This window comes from Heptranchias perlo, chromosome 40, assembly GCF_035084215.1.
Source record: "Heptranchias perlo isolate sHepPer1 chromosome 40, sHepPer1.hap1, whole genome shotgun sequence".
Taxonomy (NCBI): Eukaryota; Metazoa; Chordata; class Chondrichthyes; order Hexanchiformes; family Hexanchidae; genus Heptranchias; species Heptranchias perlo.
In genome coordinates, this window is record NC_090364.1 from 1,379,724 (window position 1) to 1,397,472 (window position 17,749).

Genomic DNA, 17,749 nt, shown 5'->3' on the forward strand with positions numbered 1-17,749 from the left:
ACTTTAGATTTTTTATTTTCCAGCTGGTCTTCTGTGGTATTAATCACAAACAAAGAAAAAAAAACCTCTTCCTTTAACTGACTTGGTTTGCTTCCGACTCTCTCCTTTCATCCTTTGCCTCTTTCTCTTGTCTTCCACCCCCAACTCCCCCCCCCCCCCCCTGCTTTGTATGGCTCTCGCAGAGTTTCTGTTTGGAGTCTGGAGCTGGGAGGGAGAGGGCAGCGTCAGTGGGCTGGGAATAGAAAGTTTGTTTGCAGAGTGGACGTGGGCCTGCAGCTTGGGGACTGGTCTCTGGTAGTCATGTGATTCGAACAACTTGCTTTCCACATAAGAAAATATCCTCGGGTTCTTTACAGGGGGAACAGTGAACACTGGGGAAATAAGGGGGAAAATCAAATGGATTTAATGTTACAATGCTTTGCATAAAGCAGGTGGGAAAAAGGGACAATATATCGATGCTAAGCACATCATAGAATCTTGTAGGGGACGAGGAAACCACTCGACCTATTGCACCAGTGCCGGCTCTCTGATAGAGCGATCTACTTCGATTAATTTCTCTGCCCTTTCTTCATAGATTTTTCTTTTTCAAACTTTTTTTTAAACAGCTTTATCAATTTGTGCTCTGCCTTTTAAAGCTTTTTACATCTGACGCCCAAGCCCTTCCTATCAAAGTTTTATCATTTAGTGTATATTTCCTCTGCTTATTCTTCCTCTCAAAATGTATCATCTCATTTTCCACCCTGAGTTATCTATTCGGTTTGGTGCCGTTTTGCTGATGGTGATTGGCTGTGTGAATGTGGATGTCAGTGCTTTGTATTAATGCATGATGCACCGAAGAACTGACTGTTCTAATGTGATCACTGCAAGTTCATCAAAATAACTTTTGTGAGATTGCAGGTAAAAGTCTTTACCAGTGCTTAATCTACCGTAGGTAGACCTCTGCAGCCTCACTACTGGGATTGCCTAGAATGTAGTTCTGGTTTACACCACTAGATGCTGCGATTAGAAATGGGAAAATGGCCTGAGGGGAAGAGGAAACCCTTTTATAAATGCAACATTAGAGTTGCTAAAATGGTGGCACAATAAACTTTTGACAGCTGTAGACATAAATTTGCCACCTTTGTATTAAATTATAGCACTGGAAATGAAAAGATTTAAGGCTGTGTTGGACTTCGTAAGACAGAGAATTGACATAAATGCCAGGATTATAAATTCTGCTCTGGTTAAGCTGTAAACTGAATTTTTAATATTTTACCATGTTTTACACTTGTGTGAACATTGCATCTTCTGAAAATAATGGGTATTTCTAGTAGTAACTGGTTTGCACTTTACAGGGCAGGTGGAAGCAGGTAACTTTTTACGTAGCATTAAAGGCTTTAGATGTCAACCTGCAAGAAAAAAGATTAAGTTTATAAATCTCTGAAACCAGTTTGTCCAAATTAGGTACCTCTGGAAGTAGGTACTTAAATTTTAAAAATTTAAATTGAGATGTAAAACTGATTATTTTCCTTCACCACGTTTGATTAGTGATTTTTTAATATATTGAATTAGTTTTGAAGTGCATGACTGCTACTTAGCCAAATATTCAAAGTACATTTTTTTTAAAAAGGTGCATTCTTAAGCTCCTATATATTTTTGTACTTGTAAGTAAGAACCTGCCAACCCCACTGTCTAGGCTCACAAATGAAGCATTGCTACTTGAGCAAGGAACTAGAGGCTACCTGGTGCCCGTGGAACCATGAATCGCCATCTCCAGGAAAGTGTGGGGAGAAAATTTAAAAATTGCCACAAGTGATATGTGATGTATGGTACAGTACTTTGTTTGGAATAGAATGTTATGAAGCTGTTGTACTGTTCTTTTCCCTAGGATTCAGCACTGGAGTTCAAAGGTTGCTCAGAGCGGACTGACCTCATGGTAAGAAAGCTTACTGTTTCAGCTTGGGAATGTTAATTTAGTTGGCGCACACCTATTTCATTTGTTTCACTTTTGATGGCCATGTTTAAAGATGGAGTTTCACCTTCAGGACCTCTTTTATCATCGGACATCAGCTTCAATGTCCATTTTTCAGTCTTTGTTGATTTTAACATTTAAACAGTGGGAGTTGCTATGTCCTGGTGGTGTAAGGTAGCTGAATTAAAATCTTCAAACTAGCTATTAAAAAGTGTGCATCAGTGATCATCCACAACCTTCAAAGCAGCTCCCTCACCCCTAAAAAAAAATCCTTTTTGGACTTCACCATTTAATTTATTTCTTTGCACTATAAAATGCCGGAAAACAGGATTGTTATTTATGTAGCAAAAACTGATACCAAAATGTTATTGATTTTTCTATTTACTCTGGAGTCTCTGTTTCCAACATTTATAATTTGATACATAAATACTAAGCTTCTAATGCATAGCACTTCCCAATCACACTGATGTTTGCCATGAAATGCATTTTTCCTAACAAGTGCCTGCCAAAAGCACTTTGAAATTTCACAATGCTTGAGTGACCTGTAGTTGTAAATGGGGCTTCTACAGGCTATAAACAAACGTAGAAAACACTGCTGGATGAAGCCCTACATAGAATCTTGGAAATTATAGCACAGGAGGAGGCATTTGACCCATTGCGCCTACTGGTTGTTCAACTGGAGCTATCTACTTTAACCCATTTTCCTGTCCTATGTTCTTTCCTATCCCTTTTCAAATCTTTATCCCATTCTCTTTTAAATTATTTTAATTTCTGCCTCAATAGCCACTTGTGGTATTGCATTCTATATTGTAATATCCCTCTTCCTTCTAATAATCTTGAATATATGCCCCTTTGTTACTGATTCACCAACCAGGGGAAACAATTCACTCTTTACCCTCTCAAAACCTTTTAGAATTTTGAAAACCTCTTATGACTCCTGCCTAATCTTCTCCGTCTCAGTGGAAAAGAGCTCTGATTTTTCAAGCCTTTATTCATATCTGTAACCACTCATTCCTGGTAGCATTGTCCTTATTGTGGAGTACTCATGTAAAAGTGAAGCCCTCTAGTCTCAGGCAATGGCTGAGCAGTTTATCTAGTGAATAGTTCAGCCATACAGATCCGCAAGATCCCAGGCTCTGCTGAGTCAGCTGATCTCAGCCAGAACAGCTGCAGGAGCACTGCCAATGGCCCCACAGTCAGGATGGGGAAATCATCATGTGATTACTTTTCAAAGTACTTCATTGGCTGTGAGCACTTTGGGATGTACTGAGGTCGAGAAAGGTGCTATATAAATGCAAGATTTTTTGTTACAAAATAAGAGCTTCAGTGTGAAGTGGGCACTCCCATTTTTATGTTTCTTGTTCACACATCAGCGGTATTGTAACTCTTAAACACAGTTTGGGCTTCTAAGTCCTATTGCCCCTTTCAACAGTTCGAACAGAATCTCCATAAATGAGCTGCGCCCCACATGGTCAAGGAGATTGGATCATAGACGCGCAGTCCACAGTTAGGGCTTATCCTATTTTGCAATAATCACTGGATAATCTATCAATTCAAATGCAGAAATATTGCATTCAGGACTGGATTGATACCAGTGAAAATTACTGAGATATTAAACAGTGAATCGAAACCTGGAAATATATCACACAGCACAAGGCAATATTGTTTACACTAGCTGATCATGGTAACATTGCTCACAAATAATCTGGGGTTGGGGAGTGGAGCACAGTGGGGAGCAAGTTGCAGAGCAGAAATTTAAAATTAAAATCACTGGTCCTCAAGAAGCAGGAGCTTACCCATTTAATACTGCTGGAGATATCCTGAACTATGATGGCATCTGGTAGTTTTTTCCACCCGGGTCCAATTTCCAGTCAGAAGACTGTGGGAAATTTTATAAATTTTTGTTCAACTCAAAATCAAGATAATCAAGCATCAGAATTTTTTAATGATTGACAAGAAAATCATTTACAGAACTTGCCATTCATGATTTCCTGTTTGTAAGCCCAACCCTTTCCATCCACTACTGTATTGGATGGAGAAGAAAGGTTTAACCTATGAACTGCAGTCCTTCAAAGTGGCACACATAGACAGTGGTGCATTCTGGGAATTGTGGTCTATCAGTATAATGCAGAATGACGTGCTCACATCTTTGAGGCTTTTCTTTATGGCATTCCTGGTCATGGATGCAAGAGATGTTGCAACCTGTCTCAAGCTGTCTGTTTCTTTCCCTCTCTTTCTAATTCTTTTCTCTCCTCCCTGTCCCACCCTCCCTCCCTCCCTCCTCCACTGGGACGGTGTACTGGGTATTTAGTTTTTGCCTTGGGCCAGGAGCTTAATTAAAATATTTTTTTTTACAATAAATAATGCTGCCCTCATGTAGACAATCAAGTTATGTTTGTCAAAAAATATATCTAACAGCCATCGTGGGGGCGGGAAGAAATTTTAATTACGAGGAGAGGTAAATTTAAAAAACATCTCTTTGGAAAAAAAAAAGTGGATTTAGGCTCATGCAATAGTGGTATGAGTTTACCTGGAGTATTTCTTCAATTTAGAGGTGCTTTTTTCACTTGGGTAATTATTTGTAATTTCTGGCAGAGCATCCCATCAAAACTGATCATTTACCTGTAATTGGTACAGTTGCTATGATACTTGTAAGTGTTAATATCCCCAGGATGGGTGGCTGAGTTCAGAAATAAGTGATTGAGAGTCTAAGTGAAAGCTAAAACCATTGTAATCATGGCATGGGGTAGAAGAGCTTCAGGCTGTCGTCAAATCATAGGCATATTGAAGTCATTCAAAGTGAATTGCTTCCCACATCTCCTCTAATACAGATGCTGTGTGCTGCTTCTCTATAATACTGTGATATTGTGCTGTTTCCCTATAATGTGATATTGTGCCATCTCCCTCTAATACTGATTCTGCATTCCGTCTCCCTCCGATACGATACACTAAGCCATCCCTCTAATACTGATTATTAGATGCTATCTCCCTTTTATGATGTGTGCCACCTCCATGTAATACTGATACTGTGCCTAACTCCCATCTCTGTTACCTTGAAGTGTTTATAATCAAGAACTTCTTGGCTGGGGCTGCTCATTTTAAAGCAGTGCTTAACGCAGTGTGATGATGAAGGGGTTAATTTGAGAATTTTTTTCATATAATGTGACCTTAAATACAGCTCTATCAATTATCTTTCACCATCTGGTAATTGAGTCCATTTGGCTGTGGGGGTAGGGAAGGCAAGCTTGGTTTACGCTGGAAACTGTACCTGGGGAGCGGGGAATGCTATCGGTTAACTGTAGCTTTGCAGATAATTGGATTCACAGGCTGCAGATGGACAAGTGAACCATCAGGGACAAGATGAACGGAAATTGCTTCATTGTGCAGGTTTGCCAAGTAGAATCGGGATCTGAATTCAGGAATGCATATTTTTTGAGAACAGTGTTGATATCTCCCACCAATGCTTTGCTGTACTGTGTGTGCATGTGTGGAGGGAGGGGGAGGAGAAGGGGGCCGTCTACTTTTGCAGTAGAAAAATTGGTTTGTGGAAATGAGCTAGTGCTTGACCTTGTTTATTTCTACCGTCCAGTAGCTCACAGATCAAACCTTGAGAGGTTTGATGGATTAAGTACCTGCACCATGTTGACAAACGTGTATACTGCTTAACACATGTTGACACTGACAGATAAAATTGTGATGTTCCAAGGTCGTGATAAACCTCAAGTCTCTCAGTCCCAAACCTAATTTGAATAATTGCATGCAAACATGTTGAATTAGTTAATGTGTCTGAAAGCATTAAAATCATTGCACCAACAGTCAGGCAGCAGCACATTGCCTTCTTGGTCTTTTGTAACCTGATTGGCATTGTTATAGGTCAGGTAGGATGTAGCCTGTGTACCCAATTGACATTTGTATAGAGGGAGAGGATTTCAGCTTGAGTGAATAATTGGCATTACTCGATTCAGTCCTATGTATCCTGATTGTCCAGCTCATGTTTAGGAGCTTTGCAGTCCTATATGTTGAATTCCGACTGCCCTGTGTTTTCATCCTGCAGTTAGAATTCTCTGGTAATGCTGAAATGTCAAGTAGGTTTGGAATCTGATTGCAATAGTTATAACATTGTCTGTCCAGCATGGCACGACTTTCTCTAGAAAAGAGAAGGCTGAGTGATGACTTGATAGAGGTCTTTCAAATTATAAAGGGGTTTGATAGGGTAGACATAGAGAAGGTGTTTCCACTTGGAGGAGTCCAAAACTAGGAGTCAAAAATATAAGATAGTCACTAATAAATCCAATAAGGAATTCGGGAGAAACATCTTTACCCAGAGAGTGGTGAGAATGTGGAGCTCGCTACCACATGGAGTAGTTGAGGCAAATAGCATAGATGCCTTTAAGGGGAAGCTAGATAAGTACATCAGGGAGAAAGGAACAGAAGGTTATGCTGATGAGGTTAAATGAAGTAGGGAGGGAGGAGGCTAGTGGAGCACAAACACCGGCATAGACCTGTGGGACGAATAGCCTGTTTCTGTGCTGTAAATTCTATGTAATATTATTGTATAGCATGCTGAATTTATATTTTAGAATGACCCGATTGGTATTGCATTGGGAAGGTTTGCCCTCCTGTATGGTTGGTATTTTAAGTGCTTTTCAAGTACTTATCCAGTTCCCTTTGGAAAGCCATGATTGAATCTGCCTCCACCACATCCCACTAAAAGTGCATTCCAGATCCTAACCACTCGCTGTGTAAAAAAGCTTCTCCTCATGTCACCTTTGGTTCTTTTGCCAATCGCCTTTAACTATGTCCTCTGGTTCTTGATCCTTCCACCAATGGGAATAGTTTCTCTCTATCTACTCTGTCTAGACCCTTCATGATTTTAAGTACTTCTATCAAATCTACTCTCAACCTTCTCTGTTCTAAGGAGAACAATCCCAGCTTCTCCAGTCTATCCACATAACTGAAGTCCCTCATCCCTGGAACCATTCTAGTAAATCTTTTCTGCACCCTCTCTAAGGCCTTTACATCTTTCCTAAAGTGTGGTGCCCAGAACTGGACGCAATACTCCAAATACTCCAGTTGTGGTCGAACCACTGTTTTATAAAGGTTTATCGTAACTTCCTTGCTTTTGTACTCTCTGCCTCTATTTATAAAGTCCAGGATCCCGTATGCTTTTTTAAATGCTTTCTCAACCTGCCCTGCCACTTTCAACAATCTGTGGATGTATACCCCCAGATCTCTCTGTTCCTGTACCCCTTTTAGAATTGTGCCCTCTAGTTTATATTGCCTCTCCTACCGAAATGTATCACTTCGCATTTTTCTGCGTTAAATTTCATCTGCCATGTGTTCACCCATTCCATCAGCCTGTCCATATCCCCTTGAAGTCTATCACTATCCTCCTCACTACTCACTACACTTCCAAGTTTTGCGTCATCTGCAAATTTTGAAATTGTGCCCTGTACACCCAAGTCCAAGTCATTAATATATATCAAGAAAAGGAGTGGTCCTAGTGCTGACCTCTGGGGAACACCACTCTGCAGACTGTCAACATGCAAAATGAGATTGGATAGGTGGATGAAGGAATAGGGGATAAAGGGGCTTGGGAACAGAATGGGTAATGCGGTTAGGACTATTTGGTTGCATAGAGAGTAAGCGTCAACATGGATTGGTTGGGTTGAATGGCCTGTTTCTGTGTTACAACTACTTTATATTTCTATGTATTGTGGTAAGGACACCTTAAGGATTGGGAGGTAGGAGGCAGAAAGTTTGGATAGAAGGGACATTTTTGAATTGGTGGGCAGTGACCTGTTGTCAGGGCTCCAACCTTTCACTCTGTATATAAATGATCTGGATTTGGGAACAGAAAGAGGTTTATCCAAGTTTCCAGATAACTCTAAGCAATATGGAATTATTAATTGTGAAGAGGAGAACAAACCATTGCGAAGGAAGATATAAAAAGCAATGATGGAATGAGGGCAGATGCAGTTTAACACGGTATTTGGTAGTACACTCAGGACACAACAATAGCCAATGGGAGTACAGTCTAAATGGTGATACACTCAGGGATGTGTATGGTTGGGTTCAGGTACAAAAGTCATTAAAAAAATATCCTGCAGATGCAATATGTGATGAAAAAGATTAATGGGATGAATGGCTTTGTAAGAAGCATAGAATATAAATGTTAGGAAGTACTACTGCAGTTATACAGGGTACTGGTCACATCTCAGTTGGAGTATTGCGTTCAGTTTTTGCTGTCCTACATTAGGAAGGGTGCATTTACTTTAGAAGAAGTCACAGAATGTTACTCAAAGCAACAGGCCACCCTATTCATCAAATCTGTACCAGTTTTTCTGCACCCAGTCTAAGCCCACGCTTCTGTTCACTCCTCATTTCCTTTAATAATCATTTTCAAGCAACTGTTGAGTGATCATCTAAAAGAATTTATGGACTCTGGTACTTGAGCCAGTTGGTGTGGACGTACTACAGGACTACATGCACTTGATTTGGATATTTGAGATTTGTTGCATATTATATCTGTAACATTGCTGCAATTACTAATCTGATATTGAAATTTCAATTTGGTCTCCAGCACCGTCATTTGCTGACTTGATATACTCTATGCAGGGGCGGCCTGAGCTAACAGAGATTAGATTAGTGTGCCATGAATACACTAAATTGATCAAGTGTTGATGCAATCCTGTCAAATTTCTGTAGAGGAGTGCACAATGATGTGATGGTGCATTATTGATGGTCTGTGAATAAGATTATTTTGGAATGAAAACTAAAATCCAACTACCAACAAGATGTTGCATGAGTGGAATTTCCAAAGCAGTTTGTTCAACTCCTTAGGTTATCAAAACATCCCTGAGCATTTTATCGATGTCTCTTTTTCATTCTTACATAAGATACCAAAATATGTAAATATATCTGGGTATTCAGTTTGCCATTCACTGGAATATTTGAACCTAATACTTGGTTGGTCTGATATAGCACTGTGACGTTATTGCTGTTTTGAAACAGGTTGATTCTAAGTTACCTATGAGAGTTTATATTTTGATTTTCACACTTCACATCACCAAAAGATAGCATTTTTTTATTTTCAAAACAAAATATTTTCTGCTACTCCTCCCCCACCCCCACCCCCATTCTGCCTTTCTACTTGGTGAAACCTGTGGAAACTTGAGATTTTCCCTCTGCTGTCATCTCTCTTCCTCCCACCCCCTCCATTATGATTGGCTAGAGATTGCCCTGTTACGAATAAAGTCAGTAGAAATATCTATATTTTTGAGCTCAGGTCTTTTTTTTGTTGAAACCAGATCATCTGTTAGACCATGTATTAAGTTTCAACATTTAGCTATGAGGAATGTTTGAGTTTGTACTCTGAGGAAGCTGTGGAAAGTGATCAAGTGCCATGGCTTGTTTTAATTTTTCTTCTCTGTCATCCATTCAAGGTGAAAAAATCTGATTGATAGTTTATTCCGCGTGTACCCATTGGGGATGTAAGGATATTGTGAAAATGTATAATGTTCTGACCCTCAAGTTTTTAGAGTTGAATTGTTTTTTGTTTGTGACCCCACTACATCAGATTCAAATCTTTCCTGCTTTCATTACATACAGCTGCTTGTTTTTGAAGTTTGTCTTACCAGAATCCTTGGAGAAGATGAACCCTTTGGGAAAACTCAGCTATCACGTGTTTGTCTATTTCTGTATCTTTTATTGGGCGTGTGTACCATTACTTTAACTGTTTTATATTAAAACTGCACACAAATTCTGGAAGAAACTGTTGGCAGCCTTGTCCAAATAAATTAGGAAAAACAAAAATTCAACGAGACTCCACCCACCAACTTGTCTCCCAAAATCTGGAAAATATTAGTCAAGATCTTGGTAAACATTTGCCTTTTACTTCACTCTATAGGATGGTTGCCTTAATTTTTTTTGCCAAATGTAAGTCTCATAACACTTGAATTAACACAACTGAAACAGCGTCAAGTTGTAAAATGTGAAGAGGCACGGTGGTGCAGAGTTGGAACAGAAATGGCTCCTGTATGAGAGTCCCCACATATTTAATTGCTAATCTCTTGTGGAGAGGCGCTGAAGAGAATGAAATCCTTCCTTACAAGAGGAAGAGGAAAAATTAGTGTGTGTACCTTATTTTTGCACACTTTCTAGGGGCTGTTCATGGGGCAGAGTTGACGGGGGCTTTGCACAGATAGTCTGCCCATCCTGGATATTCAGAGAGACCTAGAAAAAGAAAAAGGAGGAAAATAAGTACAAATATCTTGATGAATAGTTTAGGTGTTGGTATATAATGAGGTTGCAGCAGGTTCTAGGAGGGCCCCAGTTTAGATTAGTGGTTTGCACTGTTAGTTGATGTTATGTGGAGTGATAAGGCCTCAGTGCCCCTAGGTTAGGAAGAGGAAAAATCAGCCAGTGTTCTTGCTTTTGATTGTTATCCAGTTACTCTCGCTGGAACTTGTGCAAGTGTGGATGTTGAACATGGTCGTGCTTGGTTTTGATGCCGCTGTGGTTATGAAAGGCACGTGCATAAATGCAAGTTTTTCCTTTCTGCGATTAAATAGCCCACTGACACTCCTTTGTCTCGGCTTACACATGAAGAATGGCCCCTTGGGATGAGTACTAGAGGGTGACTGGTGCTCATAGAACTGTACCAAATTTGAGTCAACACCTCTAGGAGAGAGGAGCATAAATTAAAATAAAATGCAGGATTCTTTTAGCTGTAATCTGTAACCATACAGGAGTTGTGTGAGAATACTGGCCGTGGCTAAGCAGAGTAAATTGTTAAAATCAGATCAGCGTTGTCCTGTTTAGTTTCTAATTAACAATTATGACCAACTGGAAATGTAATGCGATTTCCTTCCTAGATTTTCCTCCCCCAAAAAAGATTTTTTAAAAAGGGGTATTTTGCATTCGGTGGATGGAACAATGTAGCCGGCAGATCTGTGACTGTAAGCATACCACACCTGGGTTGACTGCCAGAGGATGCATAATGTGACCCCTCCCTTGCGATCTGGCTGAGTGAAGCTTGCTCTTTTAAGGGAAGAGCGAAAATATCTATTGAGACTCAAGTCTCCTGCTTCAGGGTAATTATATACCAGTCTGAAATCCTTAAGACCTGTTTTTTCACAAACGGCTTCCCTTGCCCTAAAATTGTAATTAAGCTGATTTTCAAAGGAAATCACACTGATTGCAGTGTCACCATCACAGTAGGAATTGCTACATTTGCGGTAAAAAATAAAGCCAGATCCTAAATCTCTCACTTGTATTGCCAGATTCATCATCATAAAAAGTGCAAAAGAAGTGTCCAAGCCCTGGAAGCAATGGAGGGAAGGGCCATGTGGTTGATCTGTAGTGTCAAAGGACTGAGTTATAAAGAAAGCTTAAACTCTCTCTTGACCATGAAAGGAGGCTAATGACAGTCTACCTTATAGTTGTATATAAGATACTAAGTGGAATACAAAGTTCAACCGTTAGTGCAGTACAAGAGGACAGAGGTCCAAACTAGAAAAAGGGCTGATAAAAGGAAGCACGCCATGCAAGTGATTTGTATCTAGAGTGCACTTCCGGGAAGGATAATGGAGGTAAAACTGTGGAATTATTCGGCTGTGGGTGCTGTGATGGAGAATGAAGGTTTCTGTGGAAAGATAGTTAGATGGGCTGAATGGCCTCCCTCATTTGCACTTATCTTTGTCCATTTGACTACAGCAGAGCAAGGCAACAGCTTGTTGGGCTTCATAGCTATAGACAGAGCGAAGCGATTCCACAACCAACGGATCAGATCAAAGCTCTGCAGTCGTGAATGGTGGTGGACAATTAAACAACTAACGGGAGGAGGAGGTTCTGTAAACATCCCCATCCTCAATGATGGCAGAGTCCAGCACGTGAGTGCAAAAGACTAGGCTGAAGTGTTTGCAACCATCTTCAGCCAGAAGTGCCAAGTGGATGATCCATCTTGGCCTCCTCCCGATAACCCCACCGTCACAGAAACCAGTCTTCAGCCAATTCAATTCACTCCACGTCATAGCAAGAAATGGCTGAGTGCACTGGATACAACAAAGGTTATGGGCCCCGACAACATCCCGGCTGTAATGCTGAAGACTGGTGCTCCAGAACTAGCCGCACCTCCAGCCAAACTGTTCCAGTACAACTGCAACACTGGCATCTACCCGACAATGTGGAAAATTGCCCAGGTATGTCCTGTCCACAAAAAGCAGGACAAATCCAATCCGGCCAATTACCGCCCCATCAGTCTACTCTCAATCATCAGCAAAGTGATGGAAAGTGTCGTCGACAGTGCTATCAAGTGGCACTTACTCACCAATAACCTGCTCACCGATGCTGAGTTTGGGTTCCGCCAGGACCACTCGACTCCAGATCTCATTACAGCCTTGGTCCAAACATGGACAAAAGAGCTGAATTCCAGGGGTGAGGTGAGAGTGACTGCCCTTGACATCAAGGCAGCATTTGACCGAGTGTGGCACCAAGGAGCCCCAGTAAAATTGAAGTCAATGGGAATCAGGGGGAAAACTCTCCAGTGGCTGGAGTCATACCTAGCACAAAGGAAGATGGTAGTGGTTGTTGGAGGCCAATCATCTCAGCCCCAGGACATTGCTGCAGGAGTTCCTCAGGGCAGTGTCCTTGGCCCAACCATCTTCAGCTGCTTCATCAATGACCTTCCCTCCATCATAAGGTCAGAAATGGGGATGTTTGCTGATGATTGCACAGTGTTCAGTTCCATTCGTAACCCCTCAGATAATGAAACAGTCTGTGCCCGCATACAGCAAGACCTGGACAACATCCAGGTTTAGGCTGATAAGTGGCAAGTAACATTCGCACCAGACACGTGCCAAGCAATGACCATCTCCAACAAGAGAGAGTCCAACCACCTCCCCTTGACATTCAACGGCATTACCATCAACATCCTGGGGGTCACCATTGACCAGAAACTTAACTGGACCGGCCACATAAATACTGTGACTACAAGAGCAGGTCAGAGGCTGGGTATTCTGCAGCGAGTGACTCACCTCCTGACTCCCCAAAGCCTTTCCACCATCTGCAAGGCACAAGTCAGGAGTGTGATGGAATACTCTCCACTTGCCTGGATGAGTGCAGCTCCAACAACACTCAAGAAGCTCAACACCATCCAGGACAAAGCAGCCCGCTTGATTGGCACCCCATCCACCACCCTAAACATTCACTCCCTTCACCGGTGCACCGTGGCTGCAGTGTGTACCATCCACAGGATGCACTGCAGCAACTCGCCAAGGCTTCTTCAACAGCACCTCCCAAGCCCGCGACCTTTACCACATAGAAGGACAAAGGGCAGCAGGCACATGGGAACAACACCACCTGCACGTTCCCCTCCAAGTCACACACCATCCCAACTTGGAAATATATCGCCGTTCCTTCATCGTCGCTGGGTCAAAATCCTGGAACTCCCTCCCTAACAGCACTGTGGGAGAACCTTCACCACACGGACTGCTGCGGTTTAAGAAGGTGGCTCACCACCACCTTCTCGAGGGCAATTAGGGATGGGCAATAAATGTTGGCCTTGCTAGCGTTGCCCACATCCCATGAATGAATAAAATAAAAAGTAGCAGTGGACGTGCTGCTGATATACAACAGAGGGTATGTTTCCTTCACTGGGTGACTTTGGTTTGATAATGAGGGATAAAAATGTCAAAATGACCATATGTTCATTATTTAGGGGTGTGCTGTTTAGGGTCTTTCACGCATCTTGGGAAATTAAATACTTTTCTTCTGTGCAAGTTTAATAGAGGCAAGTGAGAAGATTCCTTAAATAGATAATTGGTCTGAGTTTTTTTCCCAGAAGCAATGATACCTGGTTTGAGGACCAAATTTTATTTTTTTATGCTCCATATACAACAAATTAAGGCAAGAACGCACTTGGGAAAATCTGGGAAACTCATCACCTTCCCACAATTGCACCCTCTTCAGATGTTCCCTCCAGTTTTCTCTCCAGGAGTTAGCATCTTTCAAAAGTGCTTGCTGCTTCACCATGGAAGAAGAAACGAATGCAAAATCACTGCACCAAAATATGCTTAGCATCGCTTGAAATTTTAGCAATTTTTTCCTGTTCGCTGCAGTGAACCTTTTAAACAGCGACATCAAATGCATCTGGCGTTCCACGCTGGACCACACGGGTCTGTAATAAAACATTAAGGAAAAGGATTTCAGATGGGTGCTTACAAACAAAATCTTTATATTTCAAAAATCTGCCATAACTTGTCACCCACTTGTGAACTTTCTTAATGGTTTAGAATTCTTAAATATGATGATCCTTTAAACAGGCCGTTGTGTGGGTTGATTTTGATTTGTTCTGAAATGCAGCCTGCTGTAAGTAGGTCAACAAAAGGCAGGCATGTGTTCAAAGAGTACTAAGTAATTCCACCTCTTAAACCAGAGCTGGCTTTTTTTCTGTTTACATCTGAGTGTGGAATTATTTTGGTGTGCATGTTTCTGCAGTTTTTATTTCACTTTATTGCATCAGTTGGGTGATATGGTGGATGGGCCAGTAATTACAGCATTGTACACAGTTGGATATTTAAGATAATGGGAAAATGTTACTTTGGAAAAGGCGATTGTGTTGCCCTATATGGGAGATCCTTGCTCTTATGATTTTCCCAGAGGTTTCCGTTCACGCGACAAATGCATTAGCTATGAGCAAAACAAAAATTCTTGCTCTCCAAATTCTGGGTTGAGATTTTAGTTTGGATTTAAAGACACATGATGTCCCTCTGGCACTGAGCTCTGCTGCACACTATCTGCACCAGGTTACATACAACCGACTAATTTGTAGCTTATCAGCATAAACACTGAATCCCAGTTCCCTTCAAAAAAAAATCAAAATCATTACGCTTTGAACAACTTCGTAAAGAGCGGATTTGGCAAAAGGCAAAATGTGATTAGTGAAACCATCTTGCTGTTAAAAATAAGACCTTTTTTGGGGCATGATGTTCCAGGCAGGCTCAACATTTAGACTTTTTCCTATTAGGCTTTTTGGCTATGATTTTTAATAAAGTGAACCGTTATGACTAAGAGAGTTTAGGTAGCAAACATTTCATTTTTGGTCCTTTCTCTTTACGTACTGTATTTTTCTTTCTCTTTTTTTCCTCCAAGGTTCTCATTGGAGCAAGAGACTGGACTTGATTTTAAGCCCACCAACAATTCCTTCTCAACAGTGAGAGCTGCTGCATGGTCCTAGTGCTCTTCCTATTATACTTCATTTTAATTGAAACAACTGTCCACCAGACTTAGTATAAAAATTCAGGTTGGCACATTAACGACCAACTTATTGAACAATTACCAGCCCTAATTTTAGACTGATTAAATTTAAAAAATAGCTGCATTGGCACAGCAAGTAAACGTAGCACATAATGTGGTACTGAGCTATACATATTCTGCAATGCCCTCGGTTTGATCCCTGGCCTGTGCTGATTTAACTTGTAGTGGCAGTGGGGGAAATGACGGTTGGATTCCGTGTTCCAGACAATTAAAGGGGAAGAAGTTGATGCTGTCTAATGTTCCCTGTTGAGACATTTTGTGTGGACATTAGGTGAGGGTAGGTTTGGACTTGGTTATGATGCTTCTTGTGATAAAATATCCTGCTAAATTTATTGTCTAGGCTCGCACCTAATGAGTAGCCATTAGATGCAAGAGATGCTGCCAATGCCCATGAAACTATACCCCAGCATGACACATTAGCTTTAGAGAAGTAGGGAAAAAGTTGCGAAGCCAATAAAGAACAATTGTAACAGAGTCCACATGAAGGCATTTTTATCTGGGCACATCCTGTGGAAAAACATGGTGCGCAATTTTACTTGCCTAGTTCCAAACAATAGCCTGTTACTTCACCGATAAATGTACATTATCACCTAACAAACGTTATGAATCCCAAAGGTCCCTAACACGGTGTAAATGGGCATGAGTTTCCTGAACGCAGCTCATGCAGATATATATGGAAGAGACTTGTTATTGTCATTTTTGTTCAGAAATCATTGTTGTAGCTAGTGTGCAATTATTGCAGCACATGTCTCTAAGGCACAAAATCATCATGGCTCAAATAACCAATCAACTAAATGCAATGAATCAAAAAGAACAATGAGAAATGAAGAGCCAGCAGAAAATAGACCAATCAAATCCCCCAATTTTCTTTCACTGCAACTATTAACATAACCTCAAGTATCACAGACTGACCAGTTAATTTACTCAAATAATTTCTTCACACGTTTTCATCTTGTCATTTTTCTCTTCTATTCAGATGAGTGTATGCAGCTAGAGATAACATTTCTAACAAAGTAATGTACCAAGGAGAGAAACTGAGTGGTAGAGGATTTAGGAGAGGGACAGACTGAGTGGTAGAGGGATTTAGGAGGATTGGCAAAGGCACAGTCAAAAGGTAGGTTTCAAAATTTTTAAAGGCAAGTTTTGAGGTTTTTAAAGTGAAGATGGGAAATATCAAGGTGAAGAGGTTTAGGAAGAGTGGGGCCAACACAACTGAAAATTCTGCTGTCAAGTGGTGAGGGGGATGCACAGTTGCCAGAGTTCTAGCACTATAGGGCACTGGCTGGGATAAAGGATTGAAGGAGCTCTGGAGAAAAGGGAGAATGAGGCCATGAGGATTTGTAAACAAGAATTTTGGATTTAGTGCCTTGGGAGATGGAGCCAATGGTGGTTGGTGAAGACAGGAATGATGGATGGGCAAGATTTTGCATGGGAAGGATGAGGGTGGCCGAGCTTTGGATAAGTTGGAGTTTGAATAGAGATAAATTCAGGAGTCTTAGCCAAGAGTATTTGAGAAGTTGAGTCTTGAGATAACATAAGTATAGATGAAGGCTTCGGTGAGGCAGGGGTGAGCTAAGGGCAAAAGAGTGCAATGTTGTGCTCTTGGTTATAGATATAGGTTTCGAAGCTCAACTGGATTGAACGGGACACTGAGGTTGCGGAGGTTGCACTCTGTTTAGTTCAGCCTGAATGACTAGCTGGGCAGGAATGGGGACAGTGGCAATGGGACAGAGTTTTTGATGGGAGACAAATAAGATGGCAACGTTCAGATTGAAAAATTTCTCATTCATCCATGATTTGATATCAGATCAGCAATCTGAAAATACAGAGGTGATCATGGAGTCCAGGCTGGTGGTAGAGCTGAGTGTCATCATAGATGTGGAAACTTACCCCATGCTTACAAGTGATATTGCCATGAGGAAAAGGAGGAAGCCAAAATGGAACCTTGATGTTCTCCAGAGATGGCCATTTTGAGGTTGGAGGAAAAGCCATTGCTTGGGGCAAATAGGAGTTGGACCATGGAGGACAGGTTGCGGAGGAGGGTGGATTGGTCAGCTGTGTAGGAGAGGTTAGACCAAAGAAGTGTAAGCACAGAAGGCGGCCGTTTGGCCCATCGTTTCTGTGGCAACTGTTTGCTAGAGCAGTCCAAACCTAACCCCCTCTGCCCTGCCCTGTCCTTGAGGCGGGGTAGCTTGCCATGGTCGCAGTCACATGATGTTGGTGATCAACTAGGGTTGTTTAGATGCAGTAGGTAGGACAGAAGACAGACTGAAGGGATTCAAATAGAGAATTTGACGAGAGGTGACTATGGGGCTGGAAGTATAATGCTTTGGAAAGGAAATGAAAGAATAATGGGCATTGTGTGTATATGCAGGATTTCTGAAACTTCAGTGTGAATTACCAGATCCAAATGTCTTTAAAACTTTGAGTTAAAGTAGTCTACTTTACAAATGCAGTTTTGACACCTTCATATTTGAGGGC

At 41.3% G+C, this 17,749-nt stretch overlaps 1 protein-coding gene and 1 long non-coding RNA gene across 7 annotated transcripts in view; one reads left to right on the plus strand and one right to left on the minus strand.

Annotated features, from left to right (window-relative positions):
• LOC137305457 (RNA binding protein fox-1 homolog 2-like) overlaps positions 1–17,749 on the plus strand; it is a 246,542-nt gene that overhangs the window by 92,546 nt on the left and 136,247 nt on the right. For all 6 annotated transcript variants that reach the window (XM_067974292.1, XM_067974291.1, XM_067974295.1 and 3 more), the window contains exon 3: positions 1,868–1,915. In XM_067974292.1, coding sequence (XP_067830393.1) covers positions 1,868–1,915 — 48 coding nt within the window. The remainder of the gene's footprint in view (positions 1–1,867; positions 1,916–17,749) is intronic.
• LOC137305464 (uncharacterized) overlaps positions 13,873–17,749 on the minus strand; it is a 74,665-nt gene continuing 70,788 nt past the window's right edge. Inside the window, exon 4 of the long non-coding RNA XR_010958716.1 lies at positions 13,873–14,129. This is a non-coding gene — a long non-coding RNA (uncharacterized lncRNA). The remainder of the gene's footprint in view (positions 14,130–17,749) is intronic.